Source organism: Micromys minutus (genome assembly GCF_963924665.1).
Source record: "Micromys minutus genome assembly, chromosome: 8".
Lineage (NCBI taxonomy): Eukaryota > Metazoa > Chordata > Mammalia > Rodentia > Muridae > Micromys > Micromys minutus.
In genome coordinates, this window is record NC_137977.1 from 61,253,551 (window position 1) to 61,279,791 (window position 26,241).

At 43.1% G+C, this 26,241-nt stretch overlaps 2 protein-coding genes across 4 annotated transcripts in view; one reads left to right on the forward strand and one right to left on the reverse strand.

Moving 5' to 3' along the window:
• Positions 1 to 209: 209 nt before the first annotated feature.
• On the forward strand, positions 210 to 22,219 carry HDHD2 (haloacid dehalogenase like hydrolase domain containing 2; the record flags this gene model as incomplete). The annotated part of the gene is made up of 6 exons (XM_080920034.1): positions 210 to 310; positions 4,027 to 4,235; positions 7,737 to 7,821; positions 15,558 to 15,774; positions 17,387 to 17,450; positions 19,240 to 22,219. The coding sequence occupies 6 exons, from the start codon at positions 210 to 212 to the stop codon at positions 19,341 to 19,343; spliced, it is 780 nt and encodes a 259-aa protein (XP_080776160.1). The 3' UTR covers positions 19,344 to 22,219.
• Positions 22,220 to 25,829: 3,610 nt separating this feature from the next.
• Positions 25,830 to 26,241, reverse strand: part of KATNAL2 (katanin catalytic subunit A1 like 2) — a gene marked incomplete at both ends in the record, with an annotated part of 74,743 nt that continues 74,331 nt past the window's right edge. For all 3 annotated transcript variants that reach the window (XM_080919705.1, XM_080919704.1, XM_080919703.1), the window contains one exon: positions 25,830 to 25,969. In XM_080919705.1, the coding sequence (XP_080775831.1) occupies positions 25,830 to 25,969 (140 nt within the window). The remainder of the gene's footprint in view (positions 25,970 to 26,241) is intronic.

Here is a 26,241-nt window from a genome sequence, read left to right on the forward strand (position 1 = left end):
AAAACCTAAGCATTATAAAAGTTTCATGCATTAAATGTTGGGTCTTGATTTTTTTAAAATACTGTTTTTTCCAAAAGAGAAGCAGCTTAACTCTAAGCAATATCTTCCTGGATGTGAATGGTATTTTTGATTGCTTACCAGTTTTTAATTGTCCATTGTTTGTTAAACTGTATTTTTAATTTCATTTGCTCTCTCCTAGGGAATGAAGGATGGCAGTGAGCCGTGTGTTAAAAGCTGTTTTGGTAGATCTCAATGGCACACTTCACATTGAAGATGCAGCTGTGCCAGGCGCACAGGAAGCTCTTAAAAGGCAAGCTATCCTCCAGGTTCAGATGACAAATACGTTTTTAAGTGCCGCTTTACCAAGGCAGATCATTAGCTAAATGGATGGCCTTACGATGGCATTTCACCAGCTTCCCAAACATGGAGGAACTGCCTTGGGTTTAGCTAGAAGATGTATGCATTGTAATATCCTCCCAACATTGTTCCTCCTGCTTTATTAGGTTTGGCCTTTTGCTCTAGTCTTTCGGTTCTCTCTCCTTCTCCCACCCCCACCCCCACTCTGGTTTTTTAAAACCGAGAACGTAAATTTGAAGATGAAGACTCAAGAAACTGAAATAGTAATTTAATTCTAGAACTACAGAGTGACTAGCACTGAGGAAAAAATCACCTGAATCCTGGGATCTAACTGAAATACATACACACACACAGGCGTATCTTGCCTCCTGAATTTGCAACAGTTAAGAGTAATGCTTGGAAAGATTTCTATCAACTACATTTAATACTTCCAAAGATCAAAGACTATATTTCTGATTCACTAAGTACAATACAAAACAAGTCTAGAAACAAATGTAGAATACATGATAAAAGCATGTTGAAGGGAAGGAAGGGGCTAGAGGCGGCTCATTAAATGAAGAGCTTGCTCTGCTAACCTGGGGCTTAGCACCCACTCAAAGCCAGGCATGCTGAGTCCCTGGGGCTTTCTGACTGCCTGCCTTGCCAGATCCACAAGCCTCAGGCTAGTGGGAAACCTTGTCTCAAAAGAGGTAGTCAAGTACCAAAGCAATAACGTCTGAGGTGGTTCTCTGGCCACATGCATGAACACACAAATGCACATACAAGTATGCAAAAGGTGAGCCAAATATGGATATTTGCTTCTGGGTGTCTTAAAAAAATTACTATTAAGTTTATTTATCCTGAAAAAAAGTTAGAGATTTTCAAAATCAACAGTATAAAATTTGGTATTTGTCATTTTCAAATTCTAGAATGTCCAGTGGGTACTGTTCAGGAAATCCGGCGATAAGTCTCAGGACTGCCGGGTGTGAAGGCAACAGCAGTACAGGCTTCATCCTCTCTCCAGTACGGACCACCCACTTAGAGAGCAAACGTAAAATGCCAGGGTGCCTGTGCTCACCAGGCACAACTGTTCTTTTCATTTGGAGTTGTGATTAATTTTGTAATTGGAGGATGGGCTTTATTTAAAACAAGACAAAAAAAAAAAAAAAAAAAAAAAACAACTGTGTGCACAGCCTCTGTCTCAGCCAGGCCTTCTAGGGCCAGGATGGGTGTCAGCTGATCTGTGAGGTATGTTAACAGATACCCTAGTGCTTGCTTCCTGCTTTTCTCATATCTCAGGCTGGCCTTGGACTCAATGTATCCAAAGGTGACCTTGCCCTCTGAACTCAGGGGTTGGAATTGCCGGTGTGTGCCACTACCCCCAGCTCATGTACATGTTAGGTAGGCACTTTTCCAATGGAGACACATCCCCAGCTCTATTTATTTTTAACAGCTAAATTTAGTGTTTATTTCCTCCATAGAAAACACTAGAGAAACTGAGCCAAAAATTCATGCTGACTTTGTGTAAAGTATAAAAGAGGGTTTGTAAAATTAGGTAGAATTATTTAAAGTCTAGTCTTTGTCTAAGGGATTTCCTTTGTGATTCCTCTACCACTCATCCGAGTCACCAGAACTCCCCAAAGCCGGAACTTGGCTCTCTTCCAGATCGCCTTCCACTGGTTAGAGCCAGCTGATGTTGACTTGCCCTTCACCCACACTTCTTTGATTTAATCTTCTCTGATCTACACTTGAATTATGAACGCTTCGGTGTTCCCCGCTAATATTATTAACATAATTCCTAAAAGCAGTTTACTTCAGAATGCATTTTAGGATGAACACTGCTGAGCCCAGACAACATTCTTCCAAGCTGCTGGCCACACTGAGGAACTGCAGGTCCATGGGATATGCTAAACTGTTGTTGAAACAAACAGCACTCATTCACAGACTTAAACCTTCATGTTCAGGAGGAAACCTATTGTCAGTGTATCAAAACCCACACTGAACAATGAGTTCTGGGTCAAAAAGAAGAACTTATTTTGCCCCCTGTTTTTAAATCTTTGTCCACAAGTTCAGCATAACCACACTTCATCCTAGGTCCCATTGCTTTGAAGATGATTTTTCTGCTTAGATTCAAAGAAAAGTCTCCATCTCTGGTGAACAGTCAGACTTCTGATGCTATATAACCTCAGCCTGCCACACTGCCAGGCAGGAGACTGTCCGTTGAACTTCCTGGGGCACTGGAAGTTTCCCTGTCAGAGAATTCCTGGGCTGGCACTGCCACTGTGGTTTCTATAGAAACAGACAAGGGAAGTTGAGGGACTAGGTATACAAAAAGTTTTGTTTTCTAAACAAAACTCATTAAAATCGACGTGGGTATCCCACAGTAATGTTCATTTTTAGGATAATAGCCATGTTAAAGTAGTAATGTCTTTTGTGAGATAAACTACCAAATTTAATGTGTTCTACTGAAAAGCTGCTACACAGATATTACAGAGGAAGTCATGATTATAGTGAAGTATTTATTTAATCATATAAATTTACTTAATGTTCTGGGTGTACTCTTAAAACCCTCTTCTGTTTTATTTCCTTGTTTTAAATTATGTCAAGCACTTTTATGCCTTGTAGCCTTCTGGGGAAGATGTTAAAAGCAACAGGCTATTAATATGAATCTTAAATTATAATTACCTTTAGATTTTATGTTGAAATACTGTTCAACATATTAAACCAAGAGTGTATTTTTTTTCCAAATATTTATTTTATGTACATGAGTTACACTGTAGCTGTTTTCAGACACCCCAGAAGAGGGCATGGAAGAGCAGTCAGTGCTCTTAACCACGGAGCCATCTCTCCAGCCCCCAAGAACATATTTCTAAAGAAGGCTAGATTCATAAATTCTTTCTCTGAAATTATCTTAATTTATTATTCAGAACCAGATCATAGAACCAAATCAATACCGTATGTTAGTAATACTTACACGCTTGCTGTGTAGACCAGACTGGCCTTGAACTCACTGTATGGCTCAGGCAGCTTCAAACTTTCCATTCTTCTCTGAGCTCCTGGGTCTGACAAGAAAATGAGTCACAAGCATCTCTCTGAGCTGTCCAAGTAGTTTCTGGTCCTAAGCACGGCAGCTCATCTGTGTAGCTGTTGCTGCTGACGTCTCAGTATGGTCTTTTTCGTTACTTTCTTCCAGTTCATTCCATAAGTCTCAAATAACTGTGGCCTCCTTGGTTCTTTAGTGAGAGCAATAAAACAGTGACAGAACACAGGGAACCTTGTCACGGCCCCACTGCTGCCTAGCAGAGTAAAGCTGCAAAGTTACTTGCCGCCATGAGTCTCAGTTTTGTCACGTTACATCAGGGAATGACCCTTATGACGACTCACCTCTCAGACTCTGTGAGGACGGTGGCGTTTCATGTCCTTACTGAACTCAGCCAGCTAAGGGCAGCTGAAGTCCAGAAGCTCCCACACAGTGGAGATAGCTTTCGAAGTTTGACATTGCAGTGTTTGGAGGTGAGACACTGCCCGTGGAGTGTGGATCATTTGTAAGCATTCTGAGTAGGTTAAAAGCAAAGCAGCCTTTGTCTAGAACAGCGCAGTGACATGTGCTTGTACCCTAACACTTGACCAGCTTAGGGGGCTTTGTGAACTAGGAGGTGAAGGCTGCACTTCTGAATCTGACTTTTTCAGGTTACGTGCCGCTTCTGTGATGGTTCGATTTGTGACCAATACAACCAAAGAGAGCAAGAAAGACCTACTGGAAAGACTGAAAAAACTGGAGTTTGATATCTCCGAAGATGAAATATTTACTTCTCTGACAGCAGCCCGAAACTTAATAGAGCAGAAACAAGTCAGGCCCATGCTGCTGGTTGATGACCGTGCACTGCCTGATTTCACAGGTGAGAGAGATTTGGAAGAAGGTGAGCATATCTTCATATAGGAATCCCTGAAATCATGCAGAAGAGGCATCTACTGATATTCCTATTACTGAAATGTCCACAAACCAGACAAAAACAACCTTGTCCATAGCAATACAGTGATTTATCCTCTAACACTGGTCGCTTAGCTCTATCACATTAGGTGCTGCTGTAGTCTAGGAAGGAAGAGCTGCCTCTGCATCCTGAATTTGACTTTTCCAAGTCCCCTACTGTGTTTATAGAGTTTGAATCTGAGTCGATGTTTCTCAAACCTTTTCCATCTGCAGTAAGAGAGACTCACTGCATGGGATCATAGTTGTGCATGCGTGCGTGCATGTGATGGATAGTTGTGCATGCGTGCGTGCATGTGATGGGTGTTTCTATGTGTTAATACTCACTTTGTGAGATATGCTGCATTATCTGTTTGGGTTGTTTGATTATTAATGGTATGTAGATCTTTCCAAATTTCATAATTTATCATGGAATCATGAGCCATGGTTTAAGAGAATTCTTTTGAGTATTATAACTCTTAATCCAAGATGTGCTCTCTTGGTTAAGTGAGATAAATCAGGGAAGTCTTAAAAATAGATGCCATTCTAGATAGTACAACTATTCCATGACTGGGAAATAATTTTCAATAAAGAGTAAATTGTTCTCACTTTGGAAACGTGACTATAGAAAACATATCCTAGTTATATGAAGCTTTGCTGCATTGTTTCTTATAGATGATACTTTGTGAAATGAAAGCAATATGCAAAAATAGATGTGAATATTTTCATTATAATGCCATGTGATAGCTTCGCAGGTTGCCCAGGACCTTCAAACCTGTGCTAGTAGGAAATATACCAGTATATCAATTAGAAGTATTATTCTAAGGAGCAGAAACCAACCTCGACTGCAGTCAGCTGAAAAGTAAATTTATTGTTATCCCTGAAAGTTTATAGGTTGTGTAGGTCTTCCACTGATGGTGCCTTTGAGAAGAAATAGCCCAGTGCCCAGACTCTGGTGTCGGCTGCCCTTCCCCTCCTATCACTCCTGGGCGAGGGCTGGCTCCCTACCCAGGAAGGCAGTAGATGAGGTTTGCTCGGTGCATTTAGTAAGGAAACTACCAAAGACCTCATGATGAGGGCATCCAAAGAACAGTAGAACCAACTAGAAGGGATACTTTGAATATTGAAGAGAATGGTGTGGTTTACAACATACCTCACAGCTGAGAACAGCTGTATGGAAATCTATCCAGGCTCCTAACTAGGCTTTCTGCTTTTATGTGTTTATGGATATTTTCATAACAAGAAAGGTCATGGGCCAGTAAAATATTTCAATGGATAAATGCACTTGCCACAAATCTGACAATATGGGTTAGATCCAAGGGAGGCCATAATGTCAAAGGAGAGAATCAACTTCTGCAAGTTGTTCTCTGACCTATGCACACAAGCGCATACACACATACACACATACACACACACACACACACACACACACACACACACACTTAAAAATGTAAAATTGTAGCAGGCCAATAGTAGCCTACAGAATTGTCAAGGAATCTGGAGAGTAAGTGTCCAGGGTTGTGAACCCAGAAGCAGTGTGCAGCAGCAGCCACAGAACTGATCGGGTTCCACTGATGTCCCTGCTGAATGATCTCTGGCCAGACCTGTGGCCCAAACAGCTCTGCAGGTAGAACCTGATAGGTTGGTAGCCACTTCTTGGTAGCAGCAACTTTCTTTTCCTCGTGTTTTAAGTTCCCAGTTCAAAGCCCTGAGTGGGGCTTCTGATCAGCAGAGCTCAATCTTAGGCAGCCTCCTTAGCTGCAAGGAAACCTGGTGTCCTGGTATTCTCTGCCTCTGCTCTTGGGATGCCACAAGAGCCAGTGAGTTCTGTGAACAATGAGATGCAGAAGCTGAGTCTATTCTCTAATCAACATTGTTGATTCTGAACAAGCTGAAGGATAGCAAAGCAGTCTTTGAATCTGCTATTTCCTTTCTGACTATAGTAAAACAATATTAAAATTCTGGCTGTTTTTTTTTAAAGTAAGATTCTGATGCAGTAGTGGAAAGCTAGAATTGGGATGTAAAAGCAGAACATTTGGTCGGGTCGGGAGGAAATCTCGTCACTCAGTGACGAGCTGTACCTCTTAGAGCATGTTTATCTGTATGAAAATAACCAATGTGTGTGGCTATTTGAAGAAAAGGAAAATATCTTTGCCAATATCTCCTTCAGTGGTTGATGTAATGAAGAAATAACACGGGATCCACCACATATGCAGTCACCAAATCCAAGCACTATAGCTGATCCCAAAAAGTTCTTACTGGCAGGAACCAGACAGAGATGCCCCTCAGGGACTATGCTAGAGTCATATAGATACAGCTGAGCATGCTTGCAGCTAACCATCGGTCTGAACTTGGGGATCCCAATGAGGTTGCTAAAGAAAGGACCTAAGGAGCTGAAAGGGGTTGCAACCTCATGGGAAGATAACATTATCAAGCAACCAAACCCTCCAAAACTCCCATGGAGTAAAACACCAACCTTTGTGCGCACTTTGAGTGACCCCATTGATCCAGTTGCTTATGTAGCTGAAGATAGCAGTGTCTGGCATCAATGTGAGAAGAGGCTTTTGTTCCAGAGAGGGCACGTTTTCCCAATGTAGGGGAATGCCAAGGCAATGGGGTAGAGAGGGGAATCAGAAGGGAGTGCACCTTTGTGAAGGCAACTGGAGGTGGGGTGGAGGGATGGGAGCAGGACGGGTAAAGGGATAATGTCTCAAATGTAAATACAGAGTATCTAATAAAAAAGAAAAATAACACTAAAAATATCCAGTTCTCACTGTATACAGTTACTTTGTTCCCACAACAAACTTCAACAAGTTACTCAATCCTCATGTCAGTTAGTAAGAAAGGAACTTGAACGTGGTATCTAAACACAGTAATGTGCATAATTCATAGACCTAGTAATCAGACTATGGTGATGAACAATTTTGTTTGGTTTGTCATATCTGAGGTCCTATTATTAGATACCAGGGTCCTAAAACATGCTTTAATAAGAGCAAAACCAAAAGTAGACTATAAAATGATTCTAAAACTGTGGAATTCTACACAGTGGTGCTTTTCATATTTGTCATGCATGTGCCAATTAGAAGTCTAATTTCCCTTGCCTCTTAGAATTCCATTCCCTCAGCAGTTACTGTTGCTCTAATAAAACTCATAGGTGTTCTCCTGGTTGTAATCAGTAAAGCATCTTGAAATCAGAAATCACTTGAAAATTTCAATTCAGATATTCTAGCTATAAAAACATCTTCGAAGAATACCGAAAAATATTAATGTCCCTTCCTTCTCCCTCCTCTCCCTATCCCACCCATTTCTCTTTTCCTTTTAAACTTCCAAGCTGTACTTCAAATTATGGTAATTTGCAAAATGTGCACATGTGGGAGATTGTCTTATACAGTGTGGCTGACAGCTTTCAACTCTTACATTTTCCCATGGCCAGGAGTTCAAACACACGATCCCAACGCTGTGGTCATAGGACTGGCACCAGAGCATTTTCATTACCAGCTTCTGAATCAAGCATTTCGGTAAGCAGCTGCTTCTCACTTGATCAAATGTTCTTCCTTCATTTCTTCTTTAGATTTAGGCACATAACATTGTGTTTTAATTTCTGAAGACTTAGATTACACATTAGGATAAACATCTTCAAAGTCACTTTAGTGTCAACATCAAATAATAATTATCTTGGCTTGTGTGGAGGGGGGAGGGGTGTGTGCGTGTGTATTTGAGACAGGATCTCTCTATGTAGCTCTGGCTCTCCTCGAAATCTCTATGTAGATCAGGTTGACTTTGAACTCACAAAGATCCATTTGTTTCTGTGTCCCAAGTTCTGGGATTAAAGGTGTGCAACACTGTGCTCAGCCTTGTTTTTCACTTTTAAATTGCATTTATTTCTGTGGTGTGTGCATGCATGCATATGTGCGCATGAGTGTGTGTGTGTGTGTGCGTGCACTCAAGTTCTTACTCACTCGGCTGTCACTGAGTGGAGGTCAAGAGGACAGCTTTCAGAAATCAGCTCTTTCTTTGCACCATGTGGGTCCTGAGGACCAAGTTTGAGTCTTAGCCTTAGTGCAAGCAGTTTTACCTGCATCGTTGCATTTTGGTTTTGTCTTTCTAGTCATCTATATTAATATGTGATGATCATTTTTCCTCTTATTTAGAGAATCAATATTCTAGAACAGGAATTTATAATAAAATTTCAAGTGAAAGGAAGTAGGGTTTTGTGGTTGTTATTATGATTTTATTACTATTGGCATTTTCCACCAACAATGCTGGTCACTGAGAAAAAGTAGCACCCAGCTAATCAACTGGGAACTATGAGGGTGATTTGCCCTGCTGAGAGGCCAGGCTGCGAAAAGTAGGGCCTTTTACATATTTCAAAGGGCCTAAGACTGGGTGCTAATGAAAGACAGCCAGTGTCCACACGACTTACTAAATCACCAGGTCAGGTCGGGATGGGAGAGTAAAGAAGAGTAAAGCCAGAAGAACACCAGATTCCAGCTGCCGCGTAGGTGAGAGGCTCACTTTAGTAGCCAGGAGTGGTTGGAGACATTTGACCCACGAGACAGCCAGGTGTTGTTGGCAGGTATATAACACCCCAAAACTGTAAATCTGTGTATGCGTGCATTTAGCTTACCCCACCTCTTGCAGCTTCTAAAAAGAAACTATGAAATGCTCTCCTACTCCCCAAAATCAGTGGGACAAAATTTACTCACAGATCTAATCTGGAGAGAGAGACTATAATTTCTTAAGGTTTTTGTTTCCTGATCTTGCTTTTTATGTCTTGTCAAACTAAACAGTGTAATTTGCCGTGTATTTATCATAGGTGAATACTTTAAAACTTTGCAGAAAGATATATTGAATTAATTTACAAAAAAATGGTTTGACAGAAGTGGGGGTGTACAGTGTCTGCCTACCGTGCACAAAGCTCTCATTCAGTCCCCAGCTCCACACAAAGGGGGAGTGTTGTTACACATCCGTTATCCCAGCATTCAAGATGGAGGCAGAAGAATCAGAAGTTAATCATCCTAATGCACACTTGGTGTAGAATGCATTTCTTGATATGTATGTCCTGTAAGAAACTTTAATCAAGAAGGTTTACACATTGGCCACATTGTTTGCTGTCAGTTTCAAAAAGTAACCATCTTCAGGTAAGATCTGAATGAGCAGAAATTGCAGAGTGAGGTCAAGGGTCCCTTGCTGTGTGTGTGGCCACTGCTGGACCTTGACTAATGGAACCACCACTGTAAAACAGATTAAAGATAATAATAAAAAATATCTATGTTTCATACACTTTAATTGTCCTGCCTTAGTTTCTTGGAAAATCATCTGCCCTCCTTTTGTAAGGCCCCAATGGTGTCAGAGTCAGTGTTTATTTGAAAGAAGCCTGCATCGTCCCGTCTCCTGTTCCCTTTTATGCAGTCCTAGCCACAGTTTCAAGAAGCTATTGATTGTTTTGAGCTGGTAATTTGGGAAGGACATGTTTAATAGGAAGTTGGGAGGTCTCTTTTAAATGAATACTAGACTCAAGGTAATAAAAATGTATGTTGACAATACTGGCTTTCTAATTGCTCAGATGCTGTCTAATTAGTACACTTTGCTAACCATATTGATTTTTTCAAACACCACATTTTAAAGCATTGCAGTGTACTTAGAGGTCAGCTCTGATTTCACAAATGCACTTAAGAGCTGGGTGAAGAGTTAACAGATTCTAGGTCTTGGCCTTGTTTGCATATTGATGTTACCACAGAGACCATCTTCCACCCAGTGACTGCAGCTGCCTGCATTATATGCGGCAAATATAGGCATCTCAGATGAACCACCAATTAAATTACTATTCATGTTGATAATGAGAATAAACATTGGACATTAAACCCATTGCATAAATGCTTTCACGGGCATTATGCATCAAGACAGATGCATCAGATTTCATATTATACTGCCTCATCCCTATTATGGTTTTAATGAACTGGCCTCTGAAAAATGCATGGTACATACATGTGTCTTACCTGCCTGAGAAAAACTGAAAATGATTTTAAAGGATTGGTTTGGGGAAAGGATGTAAACCATCTATAAAAAATATTTATGATCTGAATTTGTTTTGTCTAAAACATTCAAATTCTAAGAACCTGTGATAACTTTTTCCTCTCCACAGAATGCACACTGTACAGGAATAATTGATGTTGCTGTTCTCCACTATTTTAACGAGTAGAAATTATCAGCACATTTGATACCTCCTACAGATGCCCTCCCCCACCCTCCTTGGTAATATTAGCACCATAAATTTGGTGCTCTTATTTTCACACATTTCTTAATCAATAGCACATATAATAGAAAGTATTAATTTTTTCTCGTTTTAAAAACTTACCCGTTTGCTTATTTTCCTAGAAATACTCTCATTAATATGAATATAGTACTGTTTTAATCTTACAGCAGTATAACTACATTTGTGTGAAGCCTGTTTATCCTACGATCTTAACTAGAAGCCAGTGCTCAAGCCTTTAGGCCAATAGGAAGGAAGACTACATAGGTAAATAGATCACTTAATAATCAATCTCTGCCACCTGAAGAGAATCATAGCGCATAGCTAGCTAGTTCAAGTTGGTTTCTGTGCACATTTGTATGTGCTAGAACATCACAACTCACAAAAATGCAGGGCATCACAAGCTCCCTGAGGGAGTCCTTTGAGAGGCAGCTTTGAAGCTTCGCTGTAACCTTTTTTCTGTAATTCCCTCTCCTGTACAGGGTCTAGCATTCTTCTAAGGTCAGAGTTGTGCAGATTTTGGTACTTTTTGGATTAGAGAGGTTTCTAATTAAACAGTTAGGGGTGGACTGAGAGATGACTCAGCCATCTAGTGCCCTTCCATAGGACAGTCCAAATACATGGGTCCCTTATAAGCACAAAGGCAAAACATTTATACTTATAAATAATTCTTAATTTTTTATAGTTCCATACATTTATATAAAGACATTTAGTCATTTTTCAAGATTTTAGACACCTGTGTAAACTGAACTATGCTCACAGCAAAAAACTTTTCTGCACCCCTTAGCCAGGCAGTGACATGTAACACTGCTCTGGTTTCTGTCACTATGTCTGCTTCCTGCTCTTCACATGAATGAAACTGTACACAGGTCACTTTTGTCGCTGCTTTGAGATGCCCGTGTGAGCGGCAGTGCCTTGTGTAGTGTAGCGTGTTGGATGAGCTTCCTAGGCCTTTGTGTGCTGTTCCTGAGCTCTTGCTGTGCTTCCAGTCTTGTTGCTGTGATGAACATTCTTCTGCACATCTGTGGGGACACACATGTTGTTCTCTTGGGTGTGGCTTTAGGAGTGAAGTTGCCACATAGTAGATTAGGTAACAGCGTCAGCCTTGCTCAGTGCTGCCCCAAGTCACACCTTCCTCCAGTTCCACCCACTCCACGTTCCCACCAGTCTTTTGTAGTCTGTGGAACTGCAGCTGTCCAAGTGGTCTCCATGGTAGCTTCTTAATGAGTTTATTTCTCTAATGAGTAACACTGGAAAACTTTTCATGTATTATTGGATATCAGATAGCTTTTCTTATGATGTGCCTGTCTGCATCTTTTGCTGTTCTGGCTGAGTTATTTTTGTATTGATGTATAAGAAGTATTTATGTGTTATATGTGCCAGTCTGAGTTCCCATAGGGTACTGCAGATAGTTCAGCCTGGACTGGATTTGCATTTTTGCTCTTTTATTAATAGGAGAGCACAAAAGTCTTAATTTTGATGGAATTCAATTTGCCAACATTCTTTCCTGTTCTATTTAATACCCTAAGGACATGAAAACTGCTGTTTTCTTCTCTAAGCTGTTCCTTTGCCTTTAACAATTAGGTATGGGCTCTGTTTGAGTCTTTATGACTCATGAGATAAGAATGAATGACTGAGAGAGACTTGAGGCAGGGGTCTCCTATACACCCTAGCCTGGCATTGAACTTGTGATCTCCTACTTCGGTCTCCCCAGAGCCAGGCTAAAAATGTGCATGTCCATGCTCAGAGGAGAGTTCAGGTCTTCATATGTACTTACTTTTTCCAGAAACATTAAAACCTGTTCTTTTCCCCAGTGAATTCCCGGCAATAAACAAGTGGCTGTACATTGCTGCTTTCTAGATTCTCCATCTTCACACTGTCACAGCTACTGTATGATTACCTTGGCTGCCATCGGTGTTCCAAAGACTCCACCCTTCGCACATCCACATAGACTTTAGAATCAGATTGTTAGTTTCCCTTTAGGAGCTCCCCAGCATTCACTGATGCCTTATTAAATATATGGATTTGCATCTAACCAGTAATGCATCTTCCAGTCTATAGACTTAAAGAGTATTCTTATTTATTTAAGAGTCTTGTTCAGAATCATTTTGTGAGATATACCAGACCCTTCTTTTAAACCAAAAATGCAGAGAGGAGTAAAACTGACAGGCATTTTGGGATTATATTCCAGCAAGGAATGTACTCCAAACAGGTGGATGGAATTACCGTGGCAAGTGGAGAAGAAGCCCATTTAGTCCAAGGAGGAAATTAGGAATGCTCTCTTTGATGTCCTGACACTTAAGCTCAGATCTGCCAGGTGAGCAGGAGAAAGCTGTAAACAGGCCCATACTGTTTGGGTGGTGGGAACATGGAGTCTGTGAGGCAGAAAAGAGTTTTGGAGTAAATTTTCCTGGAAATGAGAGCAGCTGGTGTCTGAACACTGGCCATGGTTCAGAAGGTGGCTGGAGAAGCAACTGGGATGGGAAGGGAAGGCCTGGCAGCTGTGTGATTGCCTTTCTTATAGCCCACCTCCATGAGAACTTCTTACAGACCTTAAGGGGAAGGAACATAACATTCCCATTGCCCGTGCTGAGGGTTAGAGTACTGGGGCAGGAGAAGCCTGCAAAAGGTGTTACTTGTTGGATGAGGCATGCCAGAGGCTTTGAGGTACTCTGACTTTTATTTGAATGAGGGTAGTGGATCAGAAAGTGGAGACTGAGATCCTGGTAGTCCTGGTTCCTGGCTTGAGTCACTGTGAGTTTCTTTAGGGACTAAGGTGGAGGAGGATGGCTTTTAGGTGCTGGGTGATAAGCCTCAAGCCTGTCTTCCATGGGAATGGTGACAGACTGGTAATGGCCTTAGAGAACTATTTACAGTTATTTGAAGATTGTGTCTAAGAGAGTGCTAGATTGACTCAACAATCCCAGGTTCTGACCCTGGTTCTGGCTCTTCTAACAAGGCGAACTGGACTGGATGGAACATACACTATGGCTTGGAGCTGTGCTTAACCTGCCTGCGCAGGCAGCTCTTCCCTGGCTGTACTGCATTGGGTTTTCAGTTGTGGCCTTGTTCCCCAACCAGGATCTTCTCAGTTCTTTCCTTTGCCAGCTAAAATTTCCAGCCAGAGGCTTTGGTATCAGGCCTTTTTCTCCTTTCCCTTTGTTTCTAATGCCAACATGGCCTTATAGTTAGAAAGTTTTAGATTTCCTGCCAACATGTTACCTGCTTTCTGGAAATAGGAGCACTCATGGTATGGAGGTAGCTGCTTCTAATACATTCATCATTTCTTGACACGGCCATTTCACTGTGTATCAAGCTGGCCTTGCACTTGAGAATCCTCCTGCCTCTGCCTCCACAGAGAGAATTCTGGAAATATGGGTATGTGCTACCTCCTGACCATTTTCATATTTTCTGAAAAATATCAAACCACAAAAGGCATTTGTCTGTTTACTTAAATGTGCTTCAACCCTTGCAAGACCCGGTGAGGCTCAAGGAAGCACCAAGAGCCTCCTTTCCAGCCCCCATGGAGCCAGCTCCAGCCTACAGAAATGTAAAGAATCCACAGTTCAGCCCTTCCAGGGAAGACACTCGAGATTAAGTACACACATCAATCAAGATGAGAGTTCTCATCCCTAGCTAATATATAATGAAATATTAACCAAGCTAAGTCAAATGAGTTTTTAGTTTAGCTATGTAAGTGGACAACAGTTTTGAGGTCTGTTGCATAAAGAATTCCAGTTCTGTGGTGCAGAAGGAAATAAATGGGATCGGGCTGGGTGAGTCACTGCTCGTGAAGACCAACAGAGGGGCTGTGCAGGCTCTGGCCTGTGCTCTGAGTAATTTGTAGTAACTAACAGCAAACCCCTGGAATAGTCTGGTATTGGTTTTTACTTAATAAAATATTTAATCATAAATGTCAGAATTCTGCATCTCCCACAGGAAGTTATTTCTGTGCCCACTGACAAGAATAATTTAGCAGTTTCATAGCTGAGCACTTAATTACTCATAATTGTGAGGGATAAGATGTGATGAATTCTTCCTCCACGGACTTACTAAATATTTTAACTAAGTAGATGACTTCAAGTAAATTAAGCTAGTGGGGTCATTTATTACATTGGTTAAATTCAGATTAAGTAATATTATCTTGTCTCAAATTCCAGTAGACAGTAATCCAAGTGTGACTTCCTCTGTTTGACTAACGCTGCATTGCTGAGGTAGGTGGCAGGTTTGAGGGGTACAAAGTTTGTGGAGGTTTGCAGTGGTTTTGCCTGAGTCATTAAAGCTCTCTGGTTACACGCAGAGCTTGTTTCTCGCACTGTTGAGAAGTCCTGACACCTCCTGCTCCATAAGAGTGTATAGTTTGTCCTGTGTAAGACTAGATGGTAGTCTCACCTTTAAACTTGGCTAGTGAGTGCTTCAGGATGCTGTCCTGCCTGCTTTGCAGTGTGGAGAGTCATCAGAAGGTCCTGTGATGAGGTGAAATTGCAGGAGAACCTAGAAAATTCTGTGTTAAGCGTCTAAGGTGAAAAAGAAAGTTACCTTTCGAAGTAGAGGATGCGGAACTGCAAGCACTGGAGAAGTGCGCTCCTCCATCAGCACAGCAACAACCCTGTGGTGTGTGCAGAGGCCTGGGAGCCTCCTGCCTCCCATTAGGGAAGAAGAAACAACTCGTCTCATTAAGTTAAGTTCTTCCCTCCAGTGCCTTCTTTAGCATTAGTTCTCTTAATTCTCTTTCCCTGGTGATTTGGGTAAAGTGTGTGAAATCACTAAAGGTAAAAGGTTGAAACAATCCCAAATTTAATAATCTATCACCTTTAGTGTATCTGTATGTAATTCCCAGTGGTTCTTTGTGAATTCAATAGAAGACAGCAAGTCATTAAAAGTTAATAAGAAACTATTTGTTTCTATGAGTGTGAATAAAACCACTTGGTAAATCTGACATTTTTTCTCAGTCATAAAAGACTTGCTCTTAGCCGGTCTACATTTTCTCCATTCCTCTAGGCTACTCCTGGATGGAGCTCCTCTGATAGCTATCCACAAGGCCAGGTACTACAAAAAAAAAGATGGCTTAGCCCTGGGACCAGGACCATTTGTGGCTGCCTTAGAGTATGCCACAGACATGAAAGCCACAGTAGTGGGAAAACCCGAGAAGACATTCTTTCTGGAAGCACTGAGGGACACTGGCTGTGCACCGGAGGAGGCTGTCATGATAGGAGACGTAAGTACGAGGCCCAAAGAGATGTCCTGACTTGTCTGTGGTGCTTCCTGTAGCAGCTTTCCTGAACATGGCCAGTGTATTCTTGTAAAATAGAGATGTTGTGTCTATATACACACATATATATGTGCATATGTATATTGTGTGTGAACTATTTATACACCAGTCGCTTAAATGTTTAATGCATCCTGCTAAAGAGAACCCCAATACAGATCTAAACATTTCTACCATTTTTGTCTTTTTAACATGTATTTATGGAAGGATTACCCAATCAGTGTGTCTGGTCATTAGGGATACTGGCCACTTTAGCTCTTTTCATAGTGGGGCACAGCCTGGAATAAGTGGCAGGATGGAAGCAGCTTCTGGGGTCCAGCCCTTGCTCTATACTTCCGGAGCCTGGAGAGGTGCGTCTCCTACCTAACTCAGCTGGATGCAGACTCAGGGTTTAGACTCCCCCCGTTTCTCAGTCCGCGGTGGTAAAGCTCACAGCTCTCCTGGTGCTGTCTTCTGGGGTCATCCACTAAAGTCGATAGGCTGCTCATGGAGCTTGGCTGTCGTTTGAGAATCTGGGTTTTGTTCCACCTTTTTCTCTTGGCATTCCGCCTGATTTCCCCAGATAGATGTGTGGGACAAGTTAACTATCTGGGCTGACGGGCTAGGGTGGGCAGGAAGCTGCAGACAGTGCTCAGTTGTGTGCAGTTGCTGTCGTCCAGGAGAGGTCGGTCCTCTCCCCTGTGTCCCCATCCCCAGTCAGTCCCTCAACGGGAGGATTTAGCTGCGTTAACATAGAAGGTCTTTGGTGCACTTCAAAGGGAGATTTTGGCATTTGGAAAAATCCTTTCCAAGAACTATTGTTAAATACTAGGATTTTTTTTTTCTAAAAAGAAATTGACTTCAGGCATGATCTAAGTGAGTATGCTTTCAAACATGAACTGGCAAGGTTGACTGTCCTGATGCTTTTCCCAGGCCTTGAATTTTTACTTACCCCATGTCCAGGGGCCGTGTTTCTGGTTTGGGTGACATCTGTTAAGATGTTAAGTTCACTGTGCTGCCCGTCTCAGCTTCCTGAGTATTGGGACTGTAGATATGTGACCACACCCAGCTCCGCTGAGCATATTCATCTCAGTCCAAGGAGCTCCCTCCAGGTTGCTGTGATTCCAAGTGTGAAGTGGGTGCACGCAGTCTGCTTGCATATGCTGCTTGACTGGTTGGGTGGACTTTAAAGACATTTGGCCATGGAAAAGTTATCTGTTGAGTCTGCTTCATTGAGTGTGTACAGTTTGATAACTCACCTCACAAGAATGCAGGTTCTCATGATCTCCTTTAAAAGGATAGACAGGTGAATGAAAACCAGAGATTCAGCACCGTGCTGTGTTCTGATACTGGGGCTCCTGCTCTAATGTTCACCTTCTGCCCTAATATTGCTCTCCAGCATGATTTCCTCCTCAAGAATGTTTACAGAGTTACTTTAACTCTTGGTACACATGTTCTTTTCTTGCATCGTAAGAAGGAAAGCAGGGAATTCTGGGTATCCAGTGAAGCCTAGTCAGCCATTAGTAGAGTTCCTTGGCAGGCTAAGTGAAGACTCTGAACTAAATGTCTTTGTTTTTTCCAGGATTGCAGGGATGATGTTGATGGGGCTCAGAACATTGGCCTGCTGGGCATCTTAGTCAAAACTGGTATGTATTTCCTGTATATACCTTTTCAAAGATGCAGGTGGACCGAGGCATGGTGGTACATGTTTAACCTAGCACTTGGGAAGCTGAGTGGAGGAGTACCATAAGTTTGGACCAGTCTGGCCCATGTAGCAAGTTCCAGGCCAGCCAGGAAGCACTGGTTTCCCTGGAACCCAGAGTTGCCAGGAGAGTGGTCTTTGTGGGAGGGGAGAGATTTCAGCAGGCTGGTTCTCTTTCTATTATAAGCAGACAGGACGTGAACTCAAGACTCCAGAGAAGAGTTGGATGGGTGCTGGCTGTGCACAGGGGGAGTAGGCTAGAGGCATTGGGATGCTCCCCAGAGTAACCACACAGTGGACAATTCACCTTTGCAGGACATCCTACAAATGTGTTTCTCATCATAATAAGCAGGAGGCCTGAGTCCTCTGGCACTCTGAAAATAACTCAGTTTGTGTGGGAGGCACAATGAGGAAGTCTGTTGGGAACTGGCCTGCTAGTTAGTGCCTTTATCCTGCATGTTCCTATGTTCAGCAGTTGGTTAAAAGACTCAGGATTTGTCCTAACAAGAATCTCTTTCTGTTTAGCACATGCAATACCGAACAGTGGATGCTCTTTTGTCTTATAGCATCAACGCAGCAGCTTCTTTGCCTTCTCTCTCCTCATCCCCACTGACCCAGTGCCTTTCTGGGAGAATTGGGCTGTGAATTAGGCAGAGGTGCTTCATTCATTCAGTCATCACTGTTGAGCACCTGCTTTGAGCCAGACACCATGATGTGGGCAACAACTAGACGTACAGCTGAGCACTGTGTCTTTTGAGCCTTGTAGAAACCCTACTTTCCCACTGGTCTAGCAGAAGCCGTCCAGAAGCCCATGGCCTAGACACTTATTTGTCACTTAGACCACTGGATCTAGAAAGTAGGTAGTATAGCAGAAGTCGGGCTTTGACAAGCTAAGTAGAAACCCTGCCCCACTGGTTTGCTCTTAATAGGATTTAGTTTTAGATTTAAGCAGTAGTGTTTGCTGGGTGGAGGGAAGCTAAATTCAGGAAAGGAAACCTGGAAAAGCTGAACAATGAATAGAAGTCATAGAAAAGGAGAAGGAGAATAAAGCAGAAGCAAAGCCCTGCAGGCCACTGGCAAGTGCACTCCCCTCTCGCTGAGCTCGGAGCCTGGCTACCTCCCCCTCCTTCCTATTCATTTTTTAAAGACATATTTAGGGACTGAGTATGATGTGCCTGTTTTAATGTTAGGTACTAGGAATCCACTAGCATGAAAAGGAGACAGTTCCCGGAACTAGATGTTCAGCGAGAAAGAGGACATTCAGAAATTCATTGGGGACCTTGCTGCCTCCTGTACAAATGTAAAACCTCTCCAGTCCTGAATAGTCAGGAGCCTCTTCTCTCTGGGCTGATTACCAGGCCCATGAATTCCTGAGTCACAAATTAGGCAGCACTTGGCATTTGGTTTACATCTAGTCTTCTGTTTTAAAAAGTATTGATTTAAGTTACCTGCCTACCCTCAGTACTGAAGGTCAGGGAGAGAATGTTTCCACGATTTGAAGGAAGCCTTGTCTGTGAGGCGACTGTTCGTAGAACTCTATTGTAAAGGACCAGGGGGCCTGGGAAGGTGATAATGTCACAGTTGGGATTTCTCCCTTGCCTCCTAAGGTCTCAGGAGAAGGTGCTTTTGGAAAAGGTGGAGCCATGAGTCTGGTGGTTGTGGGAAGCCTCTAGCTGTGTCAGGCTTGGCATTCTAGCTGTAGCCTTTGCTCACTGACTTTACCTTCATTTCAGGGAAATACAAAGCAGCAGATGAAGAAAAAATTAATCCACCTCCTTACTTAACTTGCGAGAGCTTCCCTCATGCTGTGGACCACATTCTACAGCATCTCCTGTGAACCAGCATGTGCTGTCTGGACTGGATGGCCCTTTCTGTAAGGTGGCATCAGTAGGCTGCACCATCCAGTGCGGATCCCCATTGAACCCTTTCATTGTGCATTAATTAGAAAGAGAGGTATTGAATTGCAGCCAGCCCCAAACCTTGCTAATCTCTTATTTTACAAAAGAAGATGAGTCCTGAAGAAGGGGAGAGCTGAGCTTTTGTGCCATTCCTATACAAATATTCATCAGGTTCACTGGGCTGGGAGGACAGGCTCCTGCTGGTGTGGAGGAAGTGAGAGGGGATGCTCTCAATGACTGACTCGCACAGAGGTGCACTGCGAGGTGCATTAGGCTGTCATCAGGAGGCCAGAGGTCAGCCGTGGAGCCCAGCAGACAAGCCACAGAGAAGCGGGACAACAGCAGTGTGGTGAGCCTTCAGCCGAGACCCAGTAAAGCTGCTTTAACAGATGTGGAGAGCCAGAGCTACTGTATTCCCTGCACAGATGACTTTTTTCTCTTCATTAGCCAGAGATGACTAATTTAAATTTAGAGCCTGAATTTAATTTAAAATAATATTTCCATTAATAACCTATTCATTGCAGATACCTATTATACTGTGTAACAGTTGTTTTGGAAATTTTATGTAAAATTAAAACTATCAGTATTTTACAGATGTTTTAATTAGACATTGTTATTAACAGGAACAGTGCAGAAACCAAAATCAAGACTTTAATGTCTTATAGACCGTGCATTTTTGAAGTTAGTGCCCACTAGGGACCTATTAACTGTACATTTGCAAGATTTCATTATTTTTGCCTCTGACACTATGGGAGAAATCTTTTAGGAACTATTGGGACAGATTCAAGCTTTTATGTACTTCTTACTACAGTTGTAAAATGAGATCTCGTCTCCGTGCCTGGATTATTCTTGTCATGTTGAACCCACCCCAATGAAGGAGACTGCGTAGGTAATGACTTTCCTGGTGCGTTTGCATGCTGCTCTAATCCAAGGCCGTGGCAATTGCTTTGCAGGGCTCTTGGGCACTGAATTATTAGGATGTAATTGTGCATTATCACAGTGCTCACCTTATTGAGGCACACACTAATGTTAATGAGCTGCAGGCTTTGATGCTTGTTTAGAGATCAGCTCCGTCTTAGGTGGAAGGGAACAAAGCTAAAGAAATGGCGTTTTAGTGCGTGCTCTGTTCTCGGTTTGCAAATGCCCCAACTTCAAATTTACACACTGGCAAGTGCAGATGGCAGTGTGATGTGACCATAAAGTTGGAATGGCTGAGGACAGAGCTTCTAGTGCCGGGTGAGCTCAAGCCCTCTGACTGAGAGCAAGTAAGTCACCTCGTCCCTTTCCACACAGTACTACTGTGAGCATGGAATGTAGGACCCCATTCTAAATATTTAACCTAGAAAACCTGAAAGGGGCAGGCCTGATGAGGACTGGCCTTGAAGAGCTGCATTTGGATAAAAGCTCAGCCCGAAGCTGCCCTGGAGCCTGTGGAAGGGGCCACATCCATCTGCAGTCTGGGATTTGGGTGCCAGAGTCAGCTCTTCCTGGCTCGGGGATTACCACATACTCGGAAGCTGCTGTGTCCTAACTGCTGTGCTAGCCCTGGTCATTGCGGGAGGCTTCTGCTCAGGATTCTCTAGTTGAGAAGCTAAGGACAGTGCTGAAGGTCACTAGGAAGACTGGATTCCATGTCCTCTCTGCTGACTTCCCCACCTGTAGGATGGAATGAGGCATCATGGTTTCCTGCCTAGGTGGTACTAGTAACAGTGCCCTCAAGAGGTCCTTCATCTCTTCCCTGAACAAGACTAAGTCTCGTTCTTCTTGTCTGCTGCCACGCAGGCAACTGGACCAGTGGAAGTGAACTAAATCTCTCAGGAAGTTAATGCTAGGAGGCATCCGTGTGGTGTGGATGGAGAGGAGACATGTCAGTCAGCGTTCTGTCACAGATGCCTAAAGGAAAAGCTCGGTGGATGCCAGCCAGCAGGAGCTAATGTGCTGGAAGCAGGACAGAGCCGCAGCAAGGAAAGCTGGCCATGGTCCATTTGTGTAATGCTCACAGGACGGAAGACCTTGACCAGGCGTCCAGCCTGGAGGAGCAGCTGCCTCCAGTGTCCCTGAGAACCATGGCGACCTTAGGTCGAGGTATTTCCTTAACGTATTGAACATACATCCGGCTTGTTAACTGGCCTGTCCATAGAGAGATCCAGGAGGACAGCTCGGTGTATCTTAGACACACTTCAGTAATCGCCTCAACTGGTTGGCCATCTTGGCCTCCTGGAGGAAATGTCACTCAAGTATCCGGGGAGCTTTCTTTGCCAGCTGAGTTTCTTTTCTTGTTGCTATGACAAAGTGCCTTGATAAAAGAAACTTGAGGGAGAAATTTACTTTAGCTTCTAGTTCACAGTACAAGTCTTTCATGGTGGGGAGTTCAAGTCAGCAGGTGCATGAAATAGCTGGAGTGGGAACGATAGGACAGATGGGTATCGGGAGCAGTGAGCATTCTGGTAGAGTGTAGAGCTGGTCCATTGGTGGCCAGGTGTGTTTCCATCACACCACACACAGCTGCAGGTTGGGTGCAGCTCTGCCTGCCTGCCACACCACATCTGTGAGAACCTATCATAATGACAAGGCATAGAGGGACCTCCTCTTTGTGATGGCTGCACAAATGTGCCCAGGTGTGATGTCAGATACCTTGGAATGATGGCACTGTCATTTCACCCTTAATCCCACACTTTAAAACTCCGGGATCTTGTAGGGTGGGGAAGCTAGAAACATCCCTGTATTTATTATGTTCAGTTTGCTTTGCATCAGTGGCTCCAGTAACATGAAATTAAAGTCCTTAGGCACCCGCAATAAAAAATTTTTAAAACTGCATTAATCTATTTGACCAAAACACTCCACCGTGAGAGAGAGAATGAATCCCCTTTCTTATTACAGTCCTTTGTGTGGAGCCACGCTCACCTTATCACGTTTATCTGTCGTAAATCACTGAGGCCTTTTCCACATAAGCTCAGGAGGGGTTGCTGGCTTTTTGCTATACTGACCATCATGACCTACTAGCTAGAAGCACATTTCTGTCTTTAAGAGGCAGTGGATCATACAAACTGCACAGGTCACTCACAACTCCGCCCATCTTCCAGTGTTCACTTTCATGTCATACACACTGGAACCATTTCCATGGCTGATGTGCCCGACAACTTGGTATTTATTAAATGCTCACTGTGACCAAAGTGTCGGAAGACAGCAGGCACAGCTCCGTCTCTTAAGATGTGTATCTTCTCGTCTGGGCATTGAGGCATACAAAAACAAACCCGCCAACACAGAGGGCTCTGACACTGTCAAAGCATTCCTACTTCCTACTGCAGTACGCTGAGTATTGGGAACGTATAACTCCTGGAGCTCAGGTAGCCATTGGCCGATACTGTTAAAGAACATTTCATTCGCTCTTGCCCTCCTCTCTCTCTTGCTCCATTGCTCTTCCCCCTTACCCCTCCTCCCCCCTTCCCTTCCCCCCTCTCTTTCCAAGTGCTCATGGTCGCCTTCTATTTCTCTACCTATCTACTCTCCTCTCTCTGCCTCTAGTACCCTCTTAACTCCCCCCATGACCTAAATAAACTCTATTCTGTACTTAAAAAAAAGTTTCATTCATGCAGAAAGAATAAGAAAGGTACCTCAGACATGGCGCTTACATCCGAGGAGGACAAACAATGAATCAAACACAAAACTGCCTAATACAGTGTGAGTGTCTGGTAAGTGATGCAGACAGCCATTGATGGCAAGGCTGGGCTTGATGGAGGTAAGAGTGGTCAGCCAGATAGACAGGAAGGATGCAAATGATACAGGAGCAAGGGTCACTACCCTGGTTGCCAGAGTTGGAGAATGATGTTCAGATGTAAGTCAATTGCTGCTGTTTCTAGGAAGATTAGATCTGGCAGTGTTAGACTAGATTTCCATGTTGAACTGGGCTGAGTCACGACCGTGTCCTTCAGTCTCTGGCTCTCACCAGTTCATTGGCCTCCCCACCTCTGCCTCTGCAGTTCATGAAACCTGATCTGGTGCCTGTGCTTCTAGCTAGTAGGTCTTGATGGCTGCTATCATAAAAAGCCAGCAACCCACTTATGAATTTATGTGGAGGAAAGGCCTTTGTGATTTAAGTAAACCCAACAATGCAAACGTGGCGCCATGAAAACGGCTTCTACCTAGCACACTAATCGTGAGATATCAATTTCAGTGCTACCATGGGCATTTGAGTTGTTAACTCTAAAATTAGTAAACAAAATTCCCCATGTGTTAAGATAAATTTTATTTATTTCAACTATGAAGTCAGTGCTGCATACAACTATCTATATAACATATTACATATATGTAATCTATCTAAACAATATAATCTATGTAGATAATCTATGTAGATATATATCTATATATAATATAGTTTTATATTAATGTCTACATATAATCTATATAATTTAGATTATATAAAGCCTATATAGATATATATATAAAGATTATTTATATATATACATATTATATATATAATCTTTTTAAAGTACTCATGTGTGCATGTTCTAGAAACCAGAGGGCAACCTCAGAAATAGTGTTACCCTCAGAAATAGCCTCCACCTCCTTTGAGACAGGATTGACCTGGAGCTCACCAATTAGGCTAGCCTGCCCAACTAGTGAGCCAGGGGTTCCTACTGTCTCTGCAGCTTCCCAGCTCTCGGGTTATAAGCATGCAACACCATACCTGGCATTTTTATGTTAATGTTAGGGATCAAACTCAAGTTTCAAATTTTAAGGCAAGCCAACCTTAACCTACTAAAAATATATAGATCTTCTATAGTTCAGAGAACATCTCAGCAAAGGGAACAGAAGAAAATTTAAGAGTTGGGTGACAAGGACATGAACTACAAAACACTCTCTGCTAGGGATGACAGTTTTACAGTTGGAGCTCACGGAAGCTGCAGTTTCCTGTGCCAAGCCTGCACAAGACTATAGTGGATTGGGAGGGGTTCATGAGTCCCTACCACTCCCTAGGGAACCATTGCTACTGATGGACGCTGAGGAAGGAGGGGTCATTAGATTGAGCTATATGCCTACTGAGGAGCCCACCCGTCCCAATGGGTAGTTCCATAGGCATGTTCGTGCCTTGGTTAAACTCAGTGAGTCACAAAGGGAAAAGGGAGCAGGGTGGGGGAACAGGGCAGGGTGAGGGTAGCCAGAGTACAGTATGTATACACAGAAAACTGTCAAAGAATACATGTAATTAAAAGTAAGAAATAGGGGCAGGAGAGATGGTTTGGTGGTCAGGAGAATTTGCATCCTTTTTAGAGGACCTGAGTTTGGTACATAGCACTGTTGGGCAGCTTGCAACCGCCTGTAACTCCAGCTACAGGTAATCCAGGGATGACCCAGTCTTCTGGCCTCCAAGGCACCTGTGCACATCTGACATTCACTCACACAAAGAACAAGTAACTGTAGATAGTCTACAGTACATTTGTATACAAGTTGATCTCCTTTCTCAAAACCTTACTAAAATGAAGGAAATGGAGGAGTCATAAGCCCACAAGATCAACTAGTAAGAGGATGCAGGTGAGGAGATGTAGCACTGGAAGATGCAAAGTGGGGTACGAATAACCAAACTGGGGATCAAAAGCAAAACCACACAAAAACTACATACATACTCTGTCCTTCAGAACACACTCCAAGACTAGAATCTTTGAGGGAGTGTGTAGAAGGAAATGAAGGGCAGGGCTGAAAGCCAAGTGGCTGAAAATTAGCTGACAAACTAGCTGGACTTCAGAACCCTGAGTAGCCGGGGAGGAATGAGGTTTTCCTTTATCTTCTGGGAAAGCAGCAGTTAAGACCTCAAGGACAGTATGTATGGGGGCAAGACAGTGATCATGGTGGTCAGCTAGGGTAAGATGGACTGAAAGGAGAAGGTGGGTATGGTTTTATGGTAGTCTCCTTTACCTGAAGCATGCAGTGGAGAGAAGAGAGTTACAGAAAGCATTCAGCCAGTAAGAAGGGATTTGGCCAGCCGTGTTGGGCCAGCGCAGTTAGCACCAGCAGAGGCAGACGGATCTCTATGAAATCAAAGCTGGCCTGGTCTACAATGTGAGTTCCAGGACAGCAGTCACTACACAGTGAGACCCTGTCTTAGAAGGAAGGAAGGAATAGGGAGAAGACGGTGGGATAGTGATGGTATTCAAGAGGTACCCACAAATGAGGAAAAACACAGGAAACTTCTTCAAAATTTTATAAGTCAAATTGTGAGAAAAAGCTCTATTGCCTGACCCAACAGCACACACTCATAACTGAAATCTCTACTTTGCTGACATCCATGACACAAGAGCTCATGTTTCCAAAGTAACACGGTTGTCCAAATTGGTCCAGCTTTCAAGGATGATTGCCTCCCTCCCTTCCATCCCAGTCACACTGGGGAGGCTCTTGGCTGCCTCTGGCTGGTCAGGCTGGGCACAGCTTTACACAGACTCAAACTTCTCTTGCCAGGCCAAGTATCTCTCAGTCAGATTCTTTGCTGAAGGCTTGGTGTGAGCCAACACATCCAAAAAGTCCTTTGTGGTCACAGTATCCAGCTGGATCCCAGGTAAATTGCTGCTCTCTGGACAAAAAGACAACAGTCAGAATATGGCTGCACCTTGCAGGGGTCAGAGTTCTTGGAAGGCCAGGTCTATAGACAGTGCAGACACCCCATCCTTGATAACCATAGCTCAACATCTGAAGAGGGCTATGGGGGGATGGGGCTTAAAGCTGTGACATCCCACCCACCCCCACCATTCTGCTTCCAAAAGGGAATGAAATATATTAATTTAATTAAATGTATTATTTACTATTTGTATAGTGCTTTAGATGGCTCCAGCTACACATTGGCAT